Source organism: Oreochromis aureus, linkage group 23 (genome assembly GCF_013358895.1).
Source record: "Oreochromis aureus strain Israel breed Guangdong linkage group 23, ZZ_aureus, whole genome shotgun sequence".
NCBI classification, from domain to species: Eukaryota; Metazoa; Chordata; class Actinopteri; order Cichliformes; family Cichlidae; genus Oreochromis; species Oreochromis aureus.
Window position 1 is genome coordinate 36,900,988 of NC_052963.1, and position 22,100 is coordinate 36,923,087.

Sequence of the window (22,100 nt, forward strand, 5' to 3'; positions counted from 1 at the left end):
TCACAATATGAAGTCACTCTTTACCTCCTAACTGATCACTCATTATATAAACACACTGTATAAATAAAAGTTGTACAAGTAATAAATTAGAGATGTTCCTATATAACTAGAGTGATCGGATCAAACTACTAAACCAAAGAGCTCTGTTTAAAGGACTGCAGGCATGAGTTAAGATGTGCTGAGACTGCTAAAGTACACAGATATAAATAAGGAACTGGTTAAAAAAAAAAAAAAAAAAAAAAAAAAAGGAGAGCATGAAGATTTTTTCCATCTCTGTTCAACTAGACAGTCTGCATATGGCTGTTATTAGTTCTTGGCCTGTAATTCACAGATTTACATAACTCCTGCAATCAAAAAAGGGGCAATGCAGTTTTGGGAGAATAATAGGTAGGACAGCCTCTAACTATGACAAAGTGCACTCAACAGGATAAAACACACACACACACACACACACACACACACACACACACACACAAATATGATCCACATTCACAACTCTGGGACAGAAAATTACCATGCTCAACAAAACAATTAAAAAAACAACAAAAAAAAAGACACTTAAACCACTTGGAACAGATGTTTACACGATTAAAAATGGGTGGATTTTCATCAATACTGGTTCTAATAAACTAATCACACAGTTAACACATACACAAACAGAATTTTCTCTCACTGAAGCCAAGAAATTGGTCATTATTTCTTCTTAACGGCAGCTTTTCCCTTCAGTTTCAGCGCTCCTTCACAGCTGATTTAATCAATAGCAAACCTCCCCTCAGATTCACTTAAAGGGGACCTATTCTCCTCATTTCCAGCTACATGATTTTAAAAGCAGCTTTGCATAATTCACAGTTCAAAATAATCCTAATTTATCTTACAATCGGCCTTGGTGGAGCTCCTGCAGTTTATCCACTGGCTGAAACAAGCAAGCTGTATCATCAAACACTGCAGTTCCTAAACTGGCCACTTGAGGCTCTCTCCATAACTGAGTCAGTCTCCACAGACTCTCATGTTAAAATGCCCAACTATACAGCAGAAATAAACACGTTTGCATACTTGTACACAAGGCAGTTTTGGTCTCTTTAGCCAGTTTCCACCTTCATAACAACTATGCTTTGTCATGGCGATCTTGACGTCCCCCATTGGCTTCTAGGCTCCATATTTAGAAACTTTAACATTACCCACTTTTGGCCACAACCATGTTACATTTTTCAACCAGAAGAACAAGCTGTAAATTTAAGATTTAAGCCTAGGGAGATGATTGGAGACCGCTTCAAGTGAACAATAGAGGAACTGCAGTGTCTTTACACTTTCAGCTAATTCCTGCTAATTAGCATGAATTAGCAGATATCGCTAATGTTAGCTAATATTTTAGAGCTCCACCCTCTCACCTGAAAATATTAAAATGTGGCTCTACAAAAATGAACATGATTGTAGCCAAAATACTCAAGTGAAGGCATCAAAATGTAGACGTCACTGTCATGGTGGCTAAGTCAATTTTTCATATACAAGCTGTGTCCCAAAACCTAGGCCACATCCTTCGGAGGCCGCATTTGTAGACCGATTATGTCACAGCCAGGTGACAAAGGCTGTCCCAATTCGAAGGCTGCTCCAAATGCAGCCGACAGATGCATCCCTCACTCCCCCAAATTTGAAGGATGGGTCGGGTGTATCCTTCGTGGCCCAACCTATCCCAGAATTCATAGCGCGGCCCAGCCAATTCCAGTTTGCAACAATGGCGGCAGCTACTTAATTTTAATATGACTCCTATTACTCTTTCTGGGCCACAATATAAACTTTTAACATATTTTCAGGCGAGAATGTAGCTGGGTAAACTTCAAATATCTGCTCGGTTTATGAAGACATCACATATTTGCAAAAGTGCTCTGACGTTTTCGGGTAGGCTCGTTAGTGCCGGCGAGAACAGCAAACTCCCGGTACATCGTTTTCAGACCTCCCGCGGTCTTTTGCTACTCAGGTTATGATACACAAGTCACTTAGATAACAAAAATTTTATTGTTTGGCTTTTTTCTGTTTTTTTTGTTCGTGAGTAAATCGGTTTGGCTGAGATTAAAGTTATAGTTTTCACACAGCTGAATAAACATCAAACAGAAAACTGATTAAACAGAAGTGCGAGATGGTAGAGCCTCGCACTTCCAGTCTTCGAAGGACCCGGCACACGTAGACCACTAAGGCCGGGTCCTAGGTTTTGGGACACAGCTACAGTCTACAGAAAAAGCAAGTTTAGCTCCGCCTCTCTTTACTTTCTTCTGATTGGCTGCTCCTTGCAGACAAAGTTTGAACAGTAAGTGTGCCTGAGATTAAACAAAACAAAAGCTGAGATTGAGCTTTGAGTCTGAAGCTTGAGTTTTTGGGTTTCAGGATTACTTGTAAATACACTGACCTCATCAATGAGCATCAGCCATTGTAACAATATTCATATGATAGGAAACAAGGAAAAGTAGAATAGGTCCCCTTTAATAAGTGGAAACAGCAGGGAGTTACAGTGCTTTATACACTTGCTGCTTTGGCTAATTTAGCCATCAACAATAATAGCTCTTTTTGTAGTTTCCTCATTTTTGGATAGAAAGGTCAGTTTAAACATGAACGTAATTAAGAAGCTTCTTTTATTCCCTACTGTTGTTAAAATAAGAACATATTTTGCTGTGATCGGTGGCTGCTGCCAACATTCATTTAATGAAACTGTGGCTCAGGCCTCGCCAAGTCATTATGAGCCTGTCATGCTAAATCCCAACCAATCAGGAAAGAATGAATCGCTCCAGTGAGCTACTGATGACCATGTGAATTTCCACTGATGGGACATGTTTTAACAGCCTCAGTCATGTCCTGCAGTACATGCTCTTCAGTGCACCAAAATATAAAACATAATACATGTGGAAACAAACCATCAACCCAAACGGAGGAATCGAACTTGTGTGTCTTTGCTGTTACCATGAATCACACACATCTCTGACTCACAGAGAGCATACTAAGCTGCCGTACACTGAAACATTTGTGGTTTAGTAAAACACTGTAGAGACTAGTGCATCATAAAAGAAAACTCAGAAGAAACCGTTTGTGTAACTACTGTGTCACATTGTCAGAGCCCCGCTTTTAAAGCCAGACTCTGAGTTTTGATTGGACACAAGTGTTTCAATTTGATTACAGAACGTCCCACATGTGTTTTATGTTATACTCTCTGGAGGGATTACCAGAAAGCTAGTCCACAGATTAGTCTCCCTCCCCAGTGAGCGAGCTCACTTCCTGGGGAGCAGCGCTGCCAGTCTCTGCTTCTTAATGGGAAGGAAGTGGATCTCCTGTGAGCTGACCTTCTTCAGTTTGATAGCTCTGCTTTTAGAGACCTTTTTAAGAGGGTTGTTGGGGTCATGTTGCTCCCCGTGCGATCCCGACGGCACACCGTAGAGCTGCTGCAGAGCTGCCCCCTGGCTGCCATCCCGTTTTATGGAGAAGTTCTTGGTTGAGACTCCCGAAAGGCCTTTTATCTTTCCGCAGAGGATGGCGGGGATCGCGTCTTTTACTGAGACAATGACCTTGGCTGTCTGCGAGGTGCTCACTATCTCGAGGTTTCCAGCGCCGCTCAGAGACGCCTCCTGACTCAAAGAACTAGACCCAGCAGCACTGCTGTCAACCAACCACTTATGCTGCCGGCTGAACTCCAGCGATGCCAGACTTCCGAGGAGTTTGGAATCTAAACTCTGAGTGCATTCGACGCCCAGAGACAAAGATGTGCTGCTGCCATCCGGACTGGACTGTGAGGCTCCCTCTCTGTCTGACTGAGCACACTTTTTCCTCACACCAGGAACTGACAAATCCAGCACACTGTCCTGCTGCGGACTGGGATATTCCTGTTTTGGTTCAACTGGACATGGCCTGACAGAAAGGTCCAGAGCTTGTCCTTCCTCTAGAGGAAGTGAGGATGGGGATGCATTTTGTGGCTGGAACGGAGGCATGCATTTCCTTGAAGACTGCGAGGGGGAGGTAGTATCTTTTGGCGAAGTCTGAGTGCTTTTACTCACAGTGCAAACTGGTTTTGGCATGTTACCCTTTGAGTCCTCGGTCTGAGGGACAGGGATGGGGATGGGGAGAGGGACTGGCAGAGGCACGGGCAGAGGAATGATGACCGGGTATGGGACTAGGAGTGTAGCAGGAGGGACCAGAGGGGCCAGAGGGGAGGTGTAGGGAGGGGTGAGGGGAGGAAGGGGGAAGAAGGGAGAGCCTGGAGACTGACAGCTCGATGAACTCGCCTGGGAAGGGAAGAGGTCCTGCAAGATGGCAGCAAAAGCTGGATTCTGCAGGAGAGAGAGCAAGTTAGCCTCCTGCGTCTGTCCTGTGGACTTCTGGTCAACAGCGGGAGGTAAACCGAACGTCAAAGGACTCTGACACAGCACGTTGTTCTGCAGCTGTGCACAGTTGGTGGTCTGAGGGATTACAGAAGGACTCATGTGCTGAATCACCTGCTGATCCAAGACCAGAGGCAGTGAAACTGGGCTTTGGCTCGTTATCAAGTACGGTGCTGCCCCCATCTGTCCGAGCTGAGGCCCGGCTGCTCCGGCCATCTGGAGGTGAATGGGCAGCATGAGCGGGCTCTCACCCAGACAAACTGGGTGGAGTACAGTGGTAGCCACTTTAAGAGACATACCTCCTGGAGGTTCAGCAGTGGGACTCACCACTGGGGGTGCAGGAGTGTCTGTCAGGTTAGAGAGGCCTCCTTTATTCAGCCCTGTCATATTAGCGTCACAGGAATCAGCAGGAGTGAGTGGATTTACTCCATCTTCCACTTTGCTGGAGACCTCTCCTCCTCCTCCTCCCGCCTCAGAGTTGCACACTTCAGTCTGTGGCTGGGTCATGGTTACAGACTTGTCATCGTTACCCTCCATGATTCAGCCTGAATATCAATCTTCATCAAGTCAGTGACGGGTCTCGTCCATTATTCTTGTAAGAAGCCCTGAAACACATAGCAGAAGGTTTGACAGTAAGCCCCACTTTAAAAATAAAAAGTGAAAAATCTTAAAACATATATACACAATGAGTAAAGCAGGGGCCCAATACTGTTAGGGATTATTATTTCCATATACAACTACACAACAAAATTAATTATTTTTAATTTCCCATAGCAATAAAATGCTAATTCTATACCCTAAAATCTTCTTTTTAAACGCTTCCATCTATTTATGGAGCTGCTAAATAGGGGGATCTTTCCAGTATGACACAGACTGTGACCGATAGCTGAGAACATAACAAAATGGAAAATTGTTCATTTTCTTGATTTAAGAAAACCACAACTAGCAGTGCAAACCACCAGGCGAAGCTAAGAGTCTTCAGTTTGTCCGTGGCGTCTTCCACGCTTGCTAATGCTAGCAAGCGAGCTACAGAGACACTCTGAAACCAAACAAACTGTTCCTGCAGTGTTTCCCACATTCAGACTTCACTTGGGTGAGCTGCTCAGATATATTAAGAGACCACATCTGTGATAGGTCTGTTTTAACAGTGTTATTTTACTACCAAACACAGTATATTGATTAGCACAAAGCTAATACCTCCACAAAAGAGAAAAAACTAATAGCATGTTATAACCATCTATCTTGGTTATTGAGCTATAAAAGACTAGTATTCTGGCAGTGCATACGTGCAGTTTTGCATTTTCAAAGCTCTAACAATCCATGTATGGACTTCATCTCTCTTCATCTTCCTGTTTTTCGTAGAAGTAACTGCTGTTAAAGATTTATTAGCTCCAAGTCAAACACGGTGAGCTCAGTTTCACTGCTGATGGCAGAGCAATGCAGACACACCAGTATAAATGCAAACAATGAGGTCGCCCTTTACGACTGGGATTCAATGCAGGACTACAAATATAAACACTATGAATATAAAAACGTAATTTTTATTTGTTTGAATATTGTTCTCGCAAGTCTTGGCAATTAGACTGTTTAGTTTTTGTCCCCTAGGTGATACCAACAGAGTCCTTTTAGCCTCCAAAACGTAAGGTTAGAGTCAGAGTCCTCAAAGATTATGACACACAGCACACAGTTAAAGGCAGCCAAAGTATGTATGATTACCCGTTGTAGCATTTTATTTATTTATTTTGAAAATGATCCCAGATAACCCTGCTGATCTGAAGTTCAGTGCTCACCAACTAACCCAGCCATTCCTGTTCTGGGCTGTTAACGAATATCTAAGATTCAGTTATGTAAATATAATATTTATATTTAAAAATCCTTGTTCTGCTCCGGAGAGCCACAGTGAGCTGGAGGCCTGCAGGTGGAGAGCCGAGCTCACCAAGACTGCAGAGCAGAACGACGACTGCCGTCGCTAACGCTGATACAAGACAGAGAAAGCAGACTTCATCCACAGGATGGGAGACTCCAAGGAGAAGCAGCAGTGGCTGTGTCACCTCAGTCATTTCTTCCATGTGTAAAACTATTTTTAACTATATACTTTATTTATCCTCAAAGCTGGGAAATGCTTGTTACAGCAGCCAAAACAATGAAAACCACCTACAACATAGTTTAAATAAAGTAGAATAGCTCAATATTATAATCATCTTCTTCTCTCAGCTGTTTCCTGTAGGGGTCGCCACAGCAGATCATCCGCCTCCATCTCACCCCATCCCGAGCATCCTCCGCCAAGCCTCTGCATGTCCTCCTTCACTACATCCATGAAGTTCCTCCGAGGCCTTTTCCTCCTGCCTGGGAGCTCCATTTTTAACATCCTTTGTTCAATATCCACTGTCCCTCCTCTGCACATCTCCAAATCATTTCAACCTTGCCTCTCTCTACCTTTTTAAACTTTGAACAGCTCAAAATAATGCATGACGAAAACAGCTCAACCTGGTAAATAATATACAAAAATAAAGGAGTATTCCTACTACAATCTTTAATACCATAGGAAAATTATGTGATCTTTATTAAACAAACATACTGTTTTTTTCAAAAAAAAACCCTATATATCTTTAACCTCTTTCTGTATAAGAATGAGCCATTGATTATTGTCCAGTATTAAATCAATGTGTGATACGGGAAGTCTTACAACATCTCATCTTATCTGGAGACGGGTTATTCATTGAATAACTCAGGAAATGTTTAACACTCCATACTGAAAATATCTTATTGTAACCCTGTGTACACACACATTCCTCTCTGCTGCGTTCTGTTTGATTAAAGTCTGAGCCGTGAAGGGTTTCCATTTTCTATTTGCCCATCTATCCATTCCTCCCCTCCTCCATCCCTCATCTCTGCAGAGGTGAAGCCCGGGGTAAGAAGCTGGAGAGGTCCAAGACCACCAAGATACAATATCGACGCAGAAAGATCAAACAGGAACTCAGCATGTTTGATCAACTACACATCTCAGTCTCTATCCATCATCCAACATCTCACGTGCTTTTGTGCTTTTATAACCGTACTGTGTCGGCTTTCCTATCACTACATGATACCTCTGCACAACACATGTCCTGCCTGCGCTGGATGTCAACCCCCATCCGTGCACAGTGATAAAACGTCCCCTGGGTGCATCTCATGTCAGTGAGGTCAATTATTCATACGGCTGGGAGCGACCGGGATAACGTTCAGGGACTGGAGAAAAAGGGAAACATTAAATACCCTGAAAGAAAACTACAAAGTGTATGCTGTAACCTTTAAAGTTAAAAAACTCAATTAAATGCACGCATGCAGTTCTGATTTTCTGGCAGAAGCGTGACACTTTTTCTTCCTCTCCGAGTGGCTTTTATGTGGTGTTGGGTTGCCACAACGAGCAGCGAGGAGAAGCTCTGTCTCTCTCCCTCCAGGCTGGTTTTATATTATTCTGCGAAGCATAGACCGGAAATTGTAATAGGGCTCTGATGGATTACATGGCCAGGCGGCCGGCTGATAATCTTGTCACTGGTTCATGCACAGGAAAGGTCTGGGAAGTGTGCGCACCTTGGGAACTGTAAAACAGGCCTAAACATACTCTAGAAGAACTCAGTAAAAGCTTTTGTAGACTTGCAGTTTTTGAGACAATGCACCCTTTAAAGACAAAGAAATTTCCAAGAGCTTCCTAAAGATCCTAACGCATGATTAACCATGAGCTTTGTGTCATTTGTATGAGTCCATATTTAATACTAGTGTTTTATAACTAGACAAAAATAGAATTTTAGGTTTTTAAAGATGATCAAAATTCTATTTTTCCCTCCCTATTCCCTCCCTTTTTCCTTCCCTATCTAATTTTCCCTCCTGTATAAAGCTGCATTCAACATACAAAATCAGCTGTGCAAACTTGGTGTAACTAATAATTTAATCTGCTTAATTTCACACATTGTAAAGCCATCCAGGTCAAACTCAACCATTTCATAGGCTGCGTTTTTGATACCACAGTATAGATACTGTTATTTCGTTTTAGATATTATGTTTTTCTGTTCTTTAAATAAACTATAAATAAACTTGAGAAGCAAAAAATGTAGCAATCACATAACTATGTTGGTGGAGGAGATGTTGATGAACCAGGAGATGACCTTCCTTAGTCCTAAGAGGATAGACTCATCCAAAGTCATGACATTACAGACTAGGAAAAAACTGGATTTGGGCAAACTGAGTATTTATTTGCTGGAACAAAACACAGTATAAAAGAAAGTAAAGCCAACACTAAGTGCCTTAATTTTTTGGTCCTTCCACAAACCACCAGGGGGCGATACCTGTGTTTAAATAAAGACTTCCAGTCCTACAGCAATCGATGGGAAAACAGCCCTGTGTCTTGACCTCTGCAAATACTTTCCTGATGAGTTTACAGGCACAATCTCTAGGTTCCCCTCAAACTGAATGACACATTAAGCTTATTTAGTAATTTTTGGTCATTAAAGTGTCAGAAATAAGAATTACCCAGCATACATTCAGTTTCAAAACACCAACACGGCAACAGCAAAAATGCTCGTCCTCCTTTTAGCGTCTTCGGTTCGGAATGTGCGACCTTGCACATGAGCGTGACTGTTTGGTATGTGGTAAAAGTGAGTAGCTCCTTCTTACCTACTATTTCCAGCAAGCATGTATATCATACATACCACATCTATCTGAATTACGCTGCTGCGGTAAATCTACGTCGAGCCTACAATATAGCCTACGCACCAACAGCGTCGTGTAGTTATATTCTAGGGAGCTGCACATCAGGTTACAGGGTAGAGTTTCAGAAAGATACATTGTAGCCACGACACAAACACTGATTTAACACAGAAGCATAAATCCGCTGTAATCTTCTAAAAGGGACAACCTCAACCGTAACTAAGACTAACCTTAGTCAATGAGAATATGTCATTTTTATTACATTGTTCTCCCAAATTTTATTAACCAGTGAACAAAGAAATGAACCATTCTAGCTTCACGTTTCCATGTTTTTTCCCAGAGTCTGTTTTTGCCTTTTTCAAAAATTTAGGGTTATGGTTATCAGCCGCAATTATGAATCAGAGCTCGGACTGAATAGTAAATTCAAATCTATTCTATTTTTCCACTATTTGGATGCTGCGGTCTCACTTGCATTCCAGGAAGCTCGGGGCAAGACATTTCCTGTGTGATAACGCGGTCATGAGGTCTGTGACACGATAATGCCTCCCTGACCATTATGAAAGGAGTCTTTCTTAGTTGAAGCGCCGCTGCTGTCAGAGACTCCAATGAGTTAGCCTGACTGTGCACAAAATGAGGAAATTCCCCCAAATAATAAGCTTAATTGTCTCTTTTTACTCAGCGGCCATCGGGATATGGACTCAACTTTATTTTAAGGGAGGAAATCAAAAAAAAAAAAAAAAAATAGCAGGATTTACTCTGAGCAATCGAGATCATGTGACCTGATGCTAAGCAGTAATTGCCACTTGGGTGACATGCAGTCAGCCTGCAGTGGTGTTCACTCCAACGTCTCTTCTTGAATCATGTGATAAAAAGTGAAACTCTGCAGATGAGCAGGAGGAAGTTTAACCAGCAGAGTGAACCAAAGTACACACAGATCATGTTCATCATTGTTGTTTTTCCCAGCTACATTATCTGACTCAGTGACTCTGCATTGTCTCTGTGTTATCACAGATAGGGAAGGTCAAAGTAAGATCTCACAATAATAAGGCTCAATAAAAAACTGATCCCTGCTGACATACAACAAAAGGGTTCCTCTGCCATTAAAACAAAAAAAAAAAAAGAAAAAGAGAAGTTTGAAGTATTATCCATTGATGCAGTTCAGGGTTTTAGATTCAGAGCCTAAACGGTAACATTAATGGACACGGGAAGAGCTACCTCATCAGGCTAGGGCCCTATACCACGAAACAAGTATAGCATACCCAGGGTATCTTTCCATTAGCCTAACACTGACAGTCAGGATAAACAGTCACATGAAACTGGTTAGCAATTTGTTAAGTTAACCCAGGGTTTCACTGAAGATGCGCGTTCATACAAAGGGTGCTAGTGGCAGCATTTAATCCACCTAAAAGAAGCATTTCAGGAGTCATGACTCTGCTACCAGAAAATACGATCCCTATGAGTGACACCTCCTCCAGTCAGAGGGATCAGATGATGATAAAATGAATAAATGTATAAAGAACATATAAAATAACAGCAAATTGCAACAGTGCACCAAAAAAGACTCATGATTAAAGCTGTACAAAATCATTACACTTTAGCACACAGAGTAGTATACGTGCTATAGTATATTCAGTACAGTATATGAGGTCTGCATGCACAGTATAGGTGTCATCATACAGTAATTGTGGAAAAATAAAATTGTTTGCTGCCAAGAAAAAAAAAAACAAAAAACAAAGAACAAATTTGCATCTAAGAATCTATATTTCTGTAAATACAAAGACATTAGATGCAACTGAAAAATTGAGACCCCCCCTGAGCTCTGAGGATAGGGTGTTACTCTGTTCTCAAAGTATCAAATTATTGGCCTGCATTAAGCAAAGAAAACTAATAAGGTAGGGTCTACTAAAACTGAGTTAAGAACTGTGCAACGCATTATTAAACCTGGAAGGACAGTAACGAATCATCATCTTCAAAAAGAAATGTGGTTGGGAAAATAATCCTGGATGATTGTGATCAGTGTTCACTTATACATCTGAAACTCACTTTGACTATTTAACATGCATAAGAGCACAACGTGAAGAGGAACTCCAGGATTTGGGACTAAACAGCTGTGTTGCCTCAAGAAAACCACTTATCAGTGAGGCTAATTAGAAGAAGAGGCTTAGATTTCTCATGGGTCTTAAAGACCAGACTCTGGAGCAGCGGAAAAAGGTCATGTGGTCTGATGAGTCCAGATTAATCCTGTTCCAGAGTGATGGATGCATCACAGTAAGAAGATGAACTGACGCACCCATCACGCCTACTATAAAACCAGTGTTACGATCTGAAGATGCTTCAGTCGGTCGGGTCGAGGAGGCTTGAGACAGATGGAGGATGAAGAAAAGAAAGCAGAGAAGCTCCAAGCTGACCGAAACTGAAGTCGTTTCTGCTGGTGAGAAAACACGAAACTTGTTTTCTGTTACACTGTGGGCGGGTCTCTGCTCAGGCTCCGCCCACATGCAGCATCAAGGAAGCAGGTGAGGTTGTTCAAGGTTAACGGGGGTTTACCTGGAGACAGAATCATTTGTGTGCCAGAGTTTGCAAGAATATGGCGTTCGTTTTAAAACAATAACACCAAGGAGCTAAATGCTTGCTGTTTAAAAACAGCAACAACAAAATTACACACCATCTAACCGAACATCCGAAGATTTAAGCACCAGCTTGACAGCCTCAAATTTAACTCTGAAGTTGAGTTAAACAGAATCTAAGAGTAGTTTCAGTTTTTGATTCTATGGTTAATTGAATTTGTTTTATTCCTTTTATATGATGACAGTAGAGTCATCATAAAAACAAACAAAGCCACCAAAACAGAGACAGAAATGAGAGAAATGCTGTAGCTGGAGAAGAACAACAAAGGAAAAACACATTCTGAGGTAAGAATAGGACCGTATAAGACCCGTAGTTAAAGTCCCACAAAGTATAAATCCTCCCTGTGGGAAGCATTCAAGGGGGAACCCCCCTTCCAATTTTTAAATATAAATTTCAGGCCCTGGAACTATTCGGCAAACATTAAATCACTTTAACACAGCTTTTGATGCGTTTTTTTCCCCAAGTAAAGTGAATCTCTCCGGGGTTTATACTCTGTGTTAGATAAATCGAGGAATTTGAAGATGTTATTTTGATCCAAGGCACACTCATTCAATTTATCGTTTAGTTTTGATTAGATAACGATACCTTGGCTGTTTGCTAAAATCAAGTCCCAGTCTGGTCCCCGTGTTAAGTTAATAAGCTGCATTTCTCACTGCGAGGAAAAGACTGGGAATCATTTTATGTGTAAGGAAACATCAGGCTCAACTTAAACTTCTCTCCTAACTTTGTACATTAAAATTTCACAAACGAATGCATCCGACATATAAATGTATTTAATTTGTAATCTAATAAGATAACAAATGACAACCGGATAAAAATAATGCAATTTACCTAAACTACTCTGATTTTGTCTGAATGCTAGCATCTTTACTGCCTGCTGTTCTCAGCGTGAGTACACATCACATACACAGTGGAGCCGAAGAGTTTATTAAATTTAACAGTAATCGATAAAAGCTTTCAAACAGATATTAGACTGAATATAATAGAAGGGAGAGCGAGTAACAGAAGAAGCATTGTTATCCCAGCTTTTTGGTCATATCAACTTATGAAATACCTCCAAACTGGTCCCATTTTGCTGTTAGCTTCCCCCCAGCAATGCTAACCCCTCTGCTATAAACCATATGCCATGAAAACAGTCTTTCTTGGACTGCTGTTGGTGACGCTAGTCCTCTTTCTGCTCTCCAGCGTAGCAGCACTGTACCAGCTGTCCACCAGGTTCTTACTAAAGTGACCCTCCAGCTCACTACTACTACTACAGTGCAATACCGTGGTTAGCTGCAGTCCAACACGGGGAAGTTGGACACTGGGCGGGATGAGATCCTCTCTGAAAGCATCTGAATAATGTCCATGGATATCCATGGACAGTATAAAAGTTGGATGTGCCCTCTATGACACCACCTGCCGGTTAGTGAAGTTAAGAAACAAGCTAAACATTTTAGCATCACCACTTTGGTGTTCTGAGAATGGACAGCAAATGCTCACTGAACACGCCTTTATGACTAAAATGATGACAATACAGGGAAATGATTGCTAAACCCCTAGTCACACAGGCCTACATAGCAGTCAGTGATCTCCTGGTAGCCACCAGTTGCTAGGAAAACACATGTATTTCCTAACTCACTGATAAAGACCTCCTTCCAAATACTTTGGTGGCCAGCACATTGCTGCACTCGTAGCTTAAATGGAAGTGGCGGACATTGTCCAGCAGCTCTCCAAGCTGGAGAGAAACTGTAAAAAGTGCACTGAACTGCAAACGGGATCCATTAGCCTTCAAACTAAAGGGTGTACTTTTGGAAATGTGTTGGCTCCAGCACTGAGGCAAAGCTTTTATTATGGAAGCAAAGCCATTTCCAGTGTGTGTCACACTTTTTCGAGTTTTACTACTGCTTGGCTGGTAGTTGGCGACTATTTGCTGACAAAGATGAAAAGCTACAGTTAACAATGGGAACCAGCAAGGAACCAAAGCAATCACCAATAGGTTTTTGGCATAGCAACTTTTTTGCAACTGATTTCACCCAACATGAGCCGGCAGCCTCCAGGAAACACTGCTAGCCAGTCAGGAAATACACATTTTTCCCTTAAAAACCAGCAGTTGGCTCATTGACAAATCATAGGTATTGATGACGTCGCACAAGAAACCTCAATAAGACAGGAAGTCTTTTTTAACAACTGCCACCCCTTACTAGTCATTAAGAAGAATGCAGGTTTAAGGCAGATTGCACTGGTTTCACTTTTCAGACATGGAAGCTACAGCTACCTTTTAGATGGTGGGGCAAGTTGCTACTAAACTTTCAAAATAAGAGCCACAGGATGTAAACTGATCACAGCTGATACCATTGTCTCAGATGGATTTAAAATAAAAATAATAAAATGCTGAAACGAGACCTAAAATGTTTCTTAGCTGCAGACCCAAGTAAAATGTAAAATCCATAACACATTTTCTCTACTAAAGACATCTATAACTTAAATTATAAGTTAAAGTAATTTCACAAGAGCCGTGGACTTGTGGTGTAACAGAAAAAACAAAATACTACCAGCTCCTCCGGCTACATCCAACACCTCATAAACAGGACAGGACACAGCTTATTTCCAATCTTAGCTTAATGTCCTAGCTGGCTAACAGAATCTGCAGTCCCACATGATAACAGAGTTTGTAGCTTAAGCTATTAAAAACAGCTCCACGATAATGCAATTTTCCTGATATATGAGCTAATGTAGGAAACATGCAGCACAAACAAACCTGTAACCATGTCTGAATGAGCGCAGAGCATGTTTTCTTCACACCGATAAGACCAGCGGCACATTTAAATCTCACACGTCATCTGGGAGAGGTCTGTGTTCACCAGCCAGTAACAGCTAATTGAGTAAATAGGAGACCCAACTGAGAGAGCCAAATAAGATCCCTCCCCTGTCCCCGTTACTGTAATGATTTCCACATTTCCTCTGCGTGTTTTCCCCTTTCTCATTCGTGGAACGTATACCGTAGTAAGTCAAAAGCAGAGAGAAAAACAACAACGCCTCGCCTTCAAATTGCATTAAGCTGCAGTCGACATACATTACAGGGACTATTTTCTCTCTTTACCTCCCTGTTGTGGGCTTGATTTAGCTTTAAGACCAGAGGACACGAAAGCACCGGGGATGGATAGAGCATGGCTGATGATCTAAAAGGTCATCGCTCTCAACACCCCTCCGCTCCAGTAGCCAATTACATCTCATTAGAGAGACACACAGAAGCCTCATCACGATGCAGACTGCTTTCACATCAGTGCAGCTCATCTTTTATTCAGCGGGTGGTCCGCCAGCTGATCCCCTAAATGCCACAATCAGTCAAATTTCACAATAACAATAATTTAGCACTGGAATACTCATTGTGATGATCACTGTGTCATATTTTTAACCAGTGTGCCAGTGAGAAATCCAGTTTAGATGGCGATTATTTAACAATTCAACTACATTAAAATACATTTACAGCGAGAATCGGCACCTCGGGTCAGTAATTATTATGCATGGGTGGGTCACAAATGGCTTTTTTCCTTTTGTAAACACCACCATAAGAACATGCAGAATAAACATAAGGTCTGTCTGAAAGGCAATGAATATGTAAAACTCTAAGTATGTAAAGTGTGACTTTTTTTTAGTAATATCTTCATTCAGGCTAAAACAAGCTTTATGGACTGTGTTAGAAGTGCACACATTAATTAAGACATGAACTGTACAGCTAACACGTACGCTTTAGTATTTGTTTATTTAGTACAACACTTGACTATGTTCTTGCAATTTAAAGGAAACCGTAAAAAAACCCCAACAGAACAGCTTCTATCTACTTTGTTGGACCAAAGTCGGTGCAAAGTCTTCCACGTGTTCATTTGAGTCAACGTCTGAAGACTGAAATGACTCACATTATTTTCATGTTCATCTAAATCATCTAGTGAGGAGATTTTTACTTTCCAAAGGACTGTGACATGGGCCAAAACTGCAATTCCTCTAATGGCCACTTGAGGATGGTTCCAATAATGAGTCAGTTCCCTTATGCCTCTTTTCTACTAGCACCTACTTGGGTCAGCTCTACTTGACTTCACTTGGGACTCATTCGTTTTCCATTACAATTGAGTACCAACTCAATGTGGGCGGGGTTGTTATAGCAAGGAGGTCTGAAAGTCCTGCGACACATTTTCAGCTCGACTCAGCTCGCTTGGAACGAGTAGGAACCGAGTAGGTCCTAAAAAATACCTGATACCTGGTACTACCACCTAATGGAGTACCCTAAAAACAGAATAGAGTTGAGTCAGTGCTGGTGGAAGAGAGGCTATAATGTCCAGTGTTACCGCAGAAATAAACATGCTTACAGCCTGATACAAAAACCAGGTTTAGTTTCTTCCGCTGATTTCTCCTTTCATAACAACTGAACTGGAGCCATTTTTTTAAGTTATCTATTTGGATACTGGCCAACAGTGACGGGCATGGCCGCTTTGATTGACAGGTGTCCTGACAGACAGCTGTATTGAGCACAGGAAATCTCTATTTGGGCTTATGGAGTATTCTTAATAGGATTATCTGAAAACTAAAATGGCTTACTGCATGGTACAGACCATCCAAGGAGTTCCTCCTGTAGTTCTGGTAAAAGACTGCGTTTACACAGCACTAATTTGCATGTATGCATCTTTGTCTGTGTGATGCACCCAAGCAATTTATCAATGTGTCTTCCTAACTAAGTCCAAGAATACACAGGGAGGATTTCAGAAGTTATTATTTTGAAAACTAACTCAATTCTTTATATTGTTGTGTGACCGACTTCCTGCCCTCCTCGCCTGCTCTCTGCAGCTTGATTCAGTGCTGTCAAAATATATAAATAGGGTACTTTTGAAATGTTTTGCCGCACCAACATGGTTTTGAGTGGAGCCAGTAGCAGGATTGGATACCTGGTGCACTCCCAGGGTAAGGTACTCGCTTGAATCTTAGGTGATTTTGGCAGGTAGTCCCTCTCTAATTTAAGTGCTCAATGGACACTAAAACTTTTCACCATTTACAAATAATAATAACAACAACAACAATAATAATAAAAACACTCAAAATACTCAGCATTGTTTTGTCCCGGAGAGCTTTTTTCTTCTGGCAAATCTTGGGGTTTTCTGAATGAAGGGGAAGATTCTAAACTCAATGTCAAAAAGAGCCACATGAGGTGGTTCGGGCATTTGGTTGGGATGTCTCCTGGGCACCTCCCTCATACATCTCAGCAGAAGGAAATGGAAAGTGTGGCTGGGGAGAAGGACAGTCGCAGTGACCACCTGCCACTGTGACTGTCCTTTGGATAAGCAGAAGACAATGGATGGATGGACCAGCGATGGAGTGTGGGCATGGCTGATGCTTCTGCTCATCTCATGAGAGCACCAAACAAACGCCATGCTAATGTCACAGACACATCAAATGTCTCAGCACAACCACCTGATTGACTCAAATATCATTTTTGCTGATTGTATTCACGATGTGTTGGTCCCATCTTTACACAATGTATAACTGAATCCAGAACAAAAACACAGTGATGCTCAAAATGGCAAATTTGGGGCTTCAAAGTGTCCATGAACCAATTAGTGATGTCACTGTGGCTGTATCCATCTTTTATACACAGACTGGACGCTTATTCTTCGTCCTGCATAATAGCAGGGGTCAAAGGTTCATATTTTTCCTTTAATCTGACACTTGTTTCCGCATGAAATATACTGCATCTGCAAGTCCCGTTTTCCTTTCACACAAGCTGGACATTATAAACAAGAAATTACACAAGAAAGAGCAGAAATTGGAGACCGTGCTGAGTGTTTTCCTCCCGTGTGAGCTCATATCTGCAGGAGCTGTTTTTTTGTACCACTTCTAAGTAAATGCCCAGGCTATTGCAAAAGACCTTGGGCATGACACTGCCGGGTTCATCTGAGGATATTTTCCTGCCTTCCTTCCACATTTCTGTGTCCCTGCACCCAGCGTCGCCGTGCTCCCACAAAGATATGCACGGTATTATGAGCCCAGTCCCTGGTGTGTCTGGTGCCCGCAGCCAGCCGCCGACGGCTCGCCTTGAAAAGCGAGGAGGCTGCGCGCACATCCCCGCACATCTCGCGCAACAACACGAAAGCCCCGCTGACATTAAAGCCGTAACCGGGGCAGGGACAGAGGGCTCCTGGAGCTCAGTAATAACCTGTTATCACCCTCAGCTGGCGTAAATTTAACGCGCTGTCAGACGCGATACAAGCTAGCTGCTGCGCAATCGCCTGGGAAATTAGGAAAAACGCCTTGTTACGTTTTAAAACCGAGACCCCAACACTCCTGGAATAATTCACATTTACTCTACGTGATGAGGTTGAAACGAATTATACGTTTCAGCGACGTAAAGACCCGAAAACCGGTGGTTGACCCTGCTTCATCTCCGGTCCTTTAATGTATTTCGTGCAGAAAATAAAGCCGCTCTGCGACAAACGCCAGTGTTTCTTACCTTTGAAGTGTCCGCCGCTGTTTTATCGAGCCACTCTCTCCTAATTAACGATGACCGAGCTCCGTGATACTTAGAAATAAATAGATAAGGGTGCCATTTATCTCTTCATTGCGGTCCCGTCGTAGCGACTCCAGACGGAGAGCTGCGCACGCAGCATCGTCAGCGGGTCTCTCCTCCCCCCTCCTCCCTTTCCTCCCCCACCTCTAGCAGGGACAAAAAAGCGAATCAAACAAACAAACAATAAATAAATAAATAAACAATACTTAAAGTAGAAAAAAACCCGTAAAATAATAATAAATAATTAACTAATAATTAACTCATTATTAATAATTCCCACTAATAAACATATCCTAATCTTTTATGTTTGAATATTAGACAATGGTAAAAATGAATGGAATAAATACTAAATATAACAAATAAATACATGAATTCATAAATTAATGTAATGATTATGTTTTATGCTTAAATATTGTGTTCCTGTAATTTTACAGAGAAAACAAAGATAAAATAAATAATATTAAATCATTTTTAATTATTAAAATTACAATTACATGTCCTAACAGTTACAAAAAATAGAAAAAAATCTGTGTTCCAAAAAATTCTTCCAGTTTTACACAGTATAAGTTTGTCCAGACATGTTTGTCTGGGTGAGAATGTAACATTTTCTAATAAACCTTCTCTAATTTAATGCTTATTTATAAGGATCAGTGCATATGCTTATATTATAACAGATAAGCACAAATAGGCACCTTTTCACCTGTGCTAATGGTGCTCAAAACAAAGAACAACAACCAAAACAATACATTGAAAAATGATACTAGGTTAGTACACTCCCAATTAAATGAATCCACCTTAGTTTTTACTGGAAAATTCTGGGGACCTTGCAGGAAATGTAGGCGAGTACATGTGTGACAATATACAAAGAGCACTGTTTATAATAATCTATTTTTTTCAATAACAAGGCAAGAAAAACAGCAAATACAGACATGACTGAATGTGTGGTGTCTTGATCATAAACGTACAATGTACCGTGGCTTGCTCATGAACCCACACAATCTTCCCGTAGATACAATTTAGGAGCCAAATAGGAACAGCAGCATGTTTTCTGAGTGCTGACAGGCTTGTGTTTCATCCTTTCTTTTAGCTCCAGACCATCGCCTGCTGACTGGCTGATGACAGAATCAGAGGAGAATGGAGTTTGGCAGCTGTAGATGAGTCTGGTAGTGACAGGCCTGGATGAACAGGATCCCCTGGGTCTCCATATCAGTCCCAGCCAGCCTCGGGCTCTGCCTTAGAGCCCCAGGGCCTCTCATTGTTCCACAGGGATGTTGTTTAATGCACTTTAATGAGCCTCACAATGTACCCTGGTGGCATGATGGTGACTTTGGTGTGGTTACCTCCTCGATGTGCCCTCTCCCCCCTCTGTCTGCAGTCAGTGTTACTCACAGGAGATGAATGTGTTGTTCACATGCTGTAGCTTTCCTATCAGTACCAAAGCTGGAACAATAAATATAAGAGAGTTCGCCATCTGAAGGAAACCACTTTGGGGTATTTTTCTTCAAGTTTCTGTGCAGACCAAACTAGAAAAATATGCCTCAATATACCTCATTACAAGTATACTCTATTATAAACCCAAACAAAGGCTGGATATGTATTTAGAAATTATCTGCCTACATTGGTTGCAGTTATATAGATAACTATACTTACAAGTCACAACAAGTCGTGTGCTGTCCAAGTGCTGATTGCGAACAAGGCTTTTTCTCCATTATGACAGTTTTCACATATTTGGCAGAGCAACAAAAGGACTTGAAGCAAAGACTGTGAAGGGATATGACATGCTAATAACTGCAGCTAAGGTCTGAGTCAAAGCAGCCAAGCTCTTTACTTTCGCCAGGCTATCGGTGCCCCATCTAGGGTTAAAATGAATTTATGATACTGCGTTTGTGTCTGTTTGTGTAGGTATTTGGCTATGCAGACTGAAGGATAATGGGTCTGCAACAAACACAGACGTGCAACCCTAAGAAATAAAAAATAGGGTGTAGCTGGATGCTGAGGATGTTATGCATAGGCAGAACACTGATTGGTTGAAAGGTTGGTTTGGACAAGAAAGCGTCAGGGGAAAAACAACAATTGTTACAGATCAAGAAAGCAGCACAAGATGACGCTGGTGTGATTAGATGGTTTCATTTGACGGAAGTTCTCCAGGGCAGAGTCTAAAGGAAAGCACCGACAGCAGCACAAACACAGACAAGACTACTCGGCATTGCTGGGTACTGCATATATTTTGACTGCAAAGTAGATGATGGTTTTGAAGTCTTTTTATAGAACCAAAGCACAGTCATGCCACTCCCTTTAGGGTTAGGATTAGCATAGATTCTGAGTTCAGGATTAGCTAAAATATGCTTTTCTCAAGCTATTGAGGAACTGCAACATGGCACTTCCAAGTAACCATAAAATCTGATGATCATATATAGAATAAACAATGGATGTAGCTTCCAGGTACAAAAAGAGAACGTCATGTTCAGTTTCCAGACACAAAGGTTGTAAAACCCCTCGACTTGAGATTACATAACAGGACTTCACTAACCACTGGGTGACATCATGGCAGCTATGTCCATCTTTTACAGTGTCTATGGACTAGATGCATTCAGACGTAATGCACAAAGGGGCTGCATGAAAATAATCATCTATATAACATGTAAATGCTTCTGTGGAAAGGTTATGCAAACCTGACTGCTTTATGAACCAGGTTTATGAGGAAGATAAAGAGGAGACAAAAAGGAAATTTAAAACTACTGATCGCTGCTTACAGCTTACATTTGCACAGTTGGCGCTTCAGTTCCTATCTGACCACACCTTTACAGAGACAGATATCTTTTTTACAGCAGGGTATTTAGTTCTGCTACACAATAAAACTACAAATATTTATTATGTAAATCTCAAAAAGTCCATTTGAAATAATCTATTTGTGTTAAATGAATTAAAAAACAGGTTCCTTTTACAGTAAACTATTAGGCCAGGGGCTTCCTTATTTGTCTATTAATGTCTGATGTACGCTTTAATCTTCACACAGTCTCTTACATTTGCAGTGAACTGTACGGTCGGCAAGGTCTGTCATCTCGGTTGCGGGCAAAAGACCTGCAACTGACAAATAAAGGCTATCTCATCTCATCTCTCATCTCATCATAAATGTGTGTATGTTCTTTTGAAGGTCTTTGCTTGCCTTTGTCCTCTCTCTTCATAATTAGACAAAGATTTAAAAAAAAAAAAAAAAGCATTCTGGGCTGGCATTTTCTTTTTGAGCCGTGTACAGTGTCTGCTGTTCTGTCTGTAGAACCAGAGGGCAAGTAATGACACAAAGCCTGATGTTCAGCATAAAGACAGTGAGAGATCTCAGACTTTAGTCAGACATAAAAGGTTGAAGGCCAGTTCCTCATGGAGAGATGCTGTCTAACCAAAAAAATTGTCTTATTCTGCTCACGCTATTCAGTGACATTGTGACACATCCCACACATTTCCCTTGAGAACAAAAATACTCGATTTCTCCCCACACCAGTCACGCCAAGCCATCATGTCTCCAGCGTTAATCGAGGTCTTGGTCAGCATGCCCTTTGATGGGCACCCAAACAGTCCAAGGCTTTGTTTACCTTTTTTTTAAAAAAAAAATCCTTCACTCACAATCTCAGCTCAGCTGACGCGCAGTGACCGAGAACAAGGCGTTTTTGTCCGTCATGGGCCCGTCTGACATTAGCCAGAGCAACAAAGGAACTTAAAGCACTGAGTGTGGAGCTGGCTCATGACCATGGAAGTGACAAAACATATGGAGATATGGCCTGTTAGGAACTGCAGCTAAGAGCTGAATCTGTCATACATAGGGAAACATGTGCAGACCCATTCAGATGTTTAAAATAATCACAGCTGGGACACAAAGAGGCCTACGTGAAATTTAC

At 41.6% G+C, this 22,100-nt stretch overlaps 1 protein-coding gene across 1 annotated transcript; it reads right to left on the reverse strand.

Moving 5' to 3' along the window:
• Positions 1-2,029: 2,029 nt before the first annotated feature.
• On the reverse strand, positions 2,030-18,277 carry zmp:0000001174 (retinoic acid-induced protein 2). The gene is made up of 2 exons (XM_031753764.2): positions 18,151-18,277; positions 2,030-4,963 (listed from the first exon to the last, which is right to left on the reverse strand). The coding sequence occupies exon 2, from the start codon at positions 4,893-4,895 to the stop codon at positions 3,255-3,257; it is 1,641 nt and encodes a 546-aa protein (XP_031609624.1). The 5' UTR covers positions 4,896-4,963; positions 18,151-18,277; the 3' UTR covers positions 2,030-3,254.
• Between the last annotated feature and the right edge of the window lie 3,823 nt (positions 18,278-22,100).

What these genes read in the sequence shown, in the direction of transcription:
- zmp:0000001174 (XM_031753764.2), bottom strand. Translation starts at nt 4,895, where the DNA reads ATGGAGGGTAACGATGACAAGTCTGTAACCATGACCCAGCCACAGACT.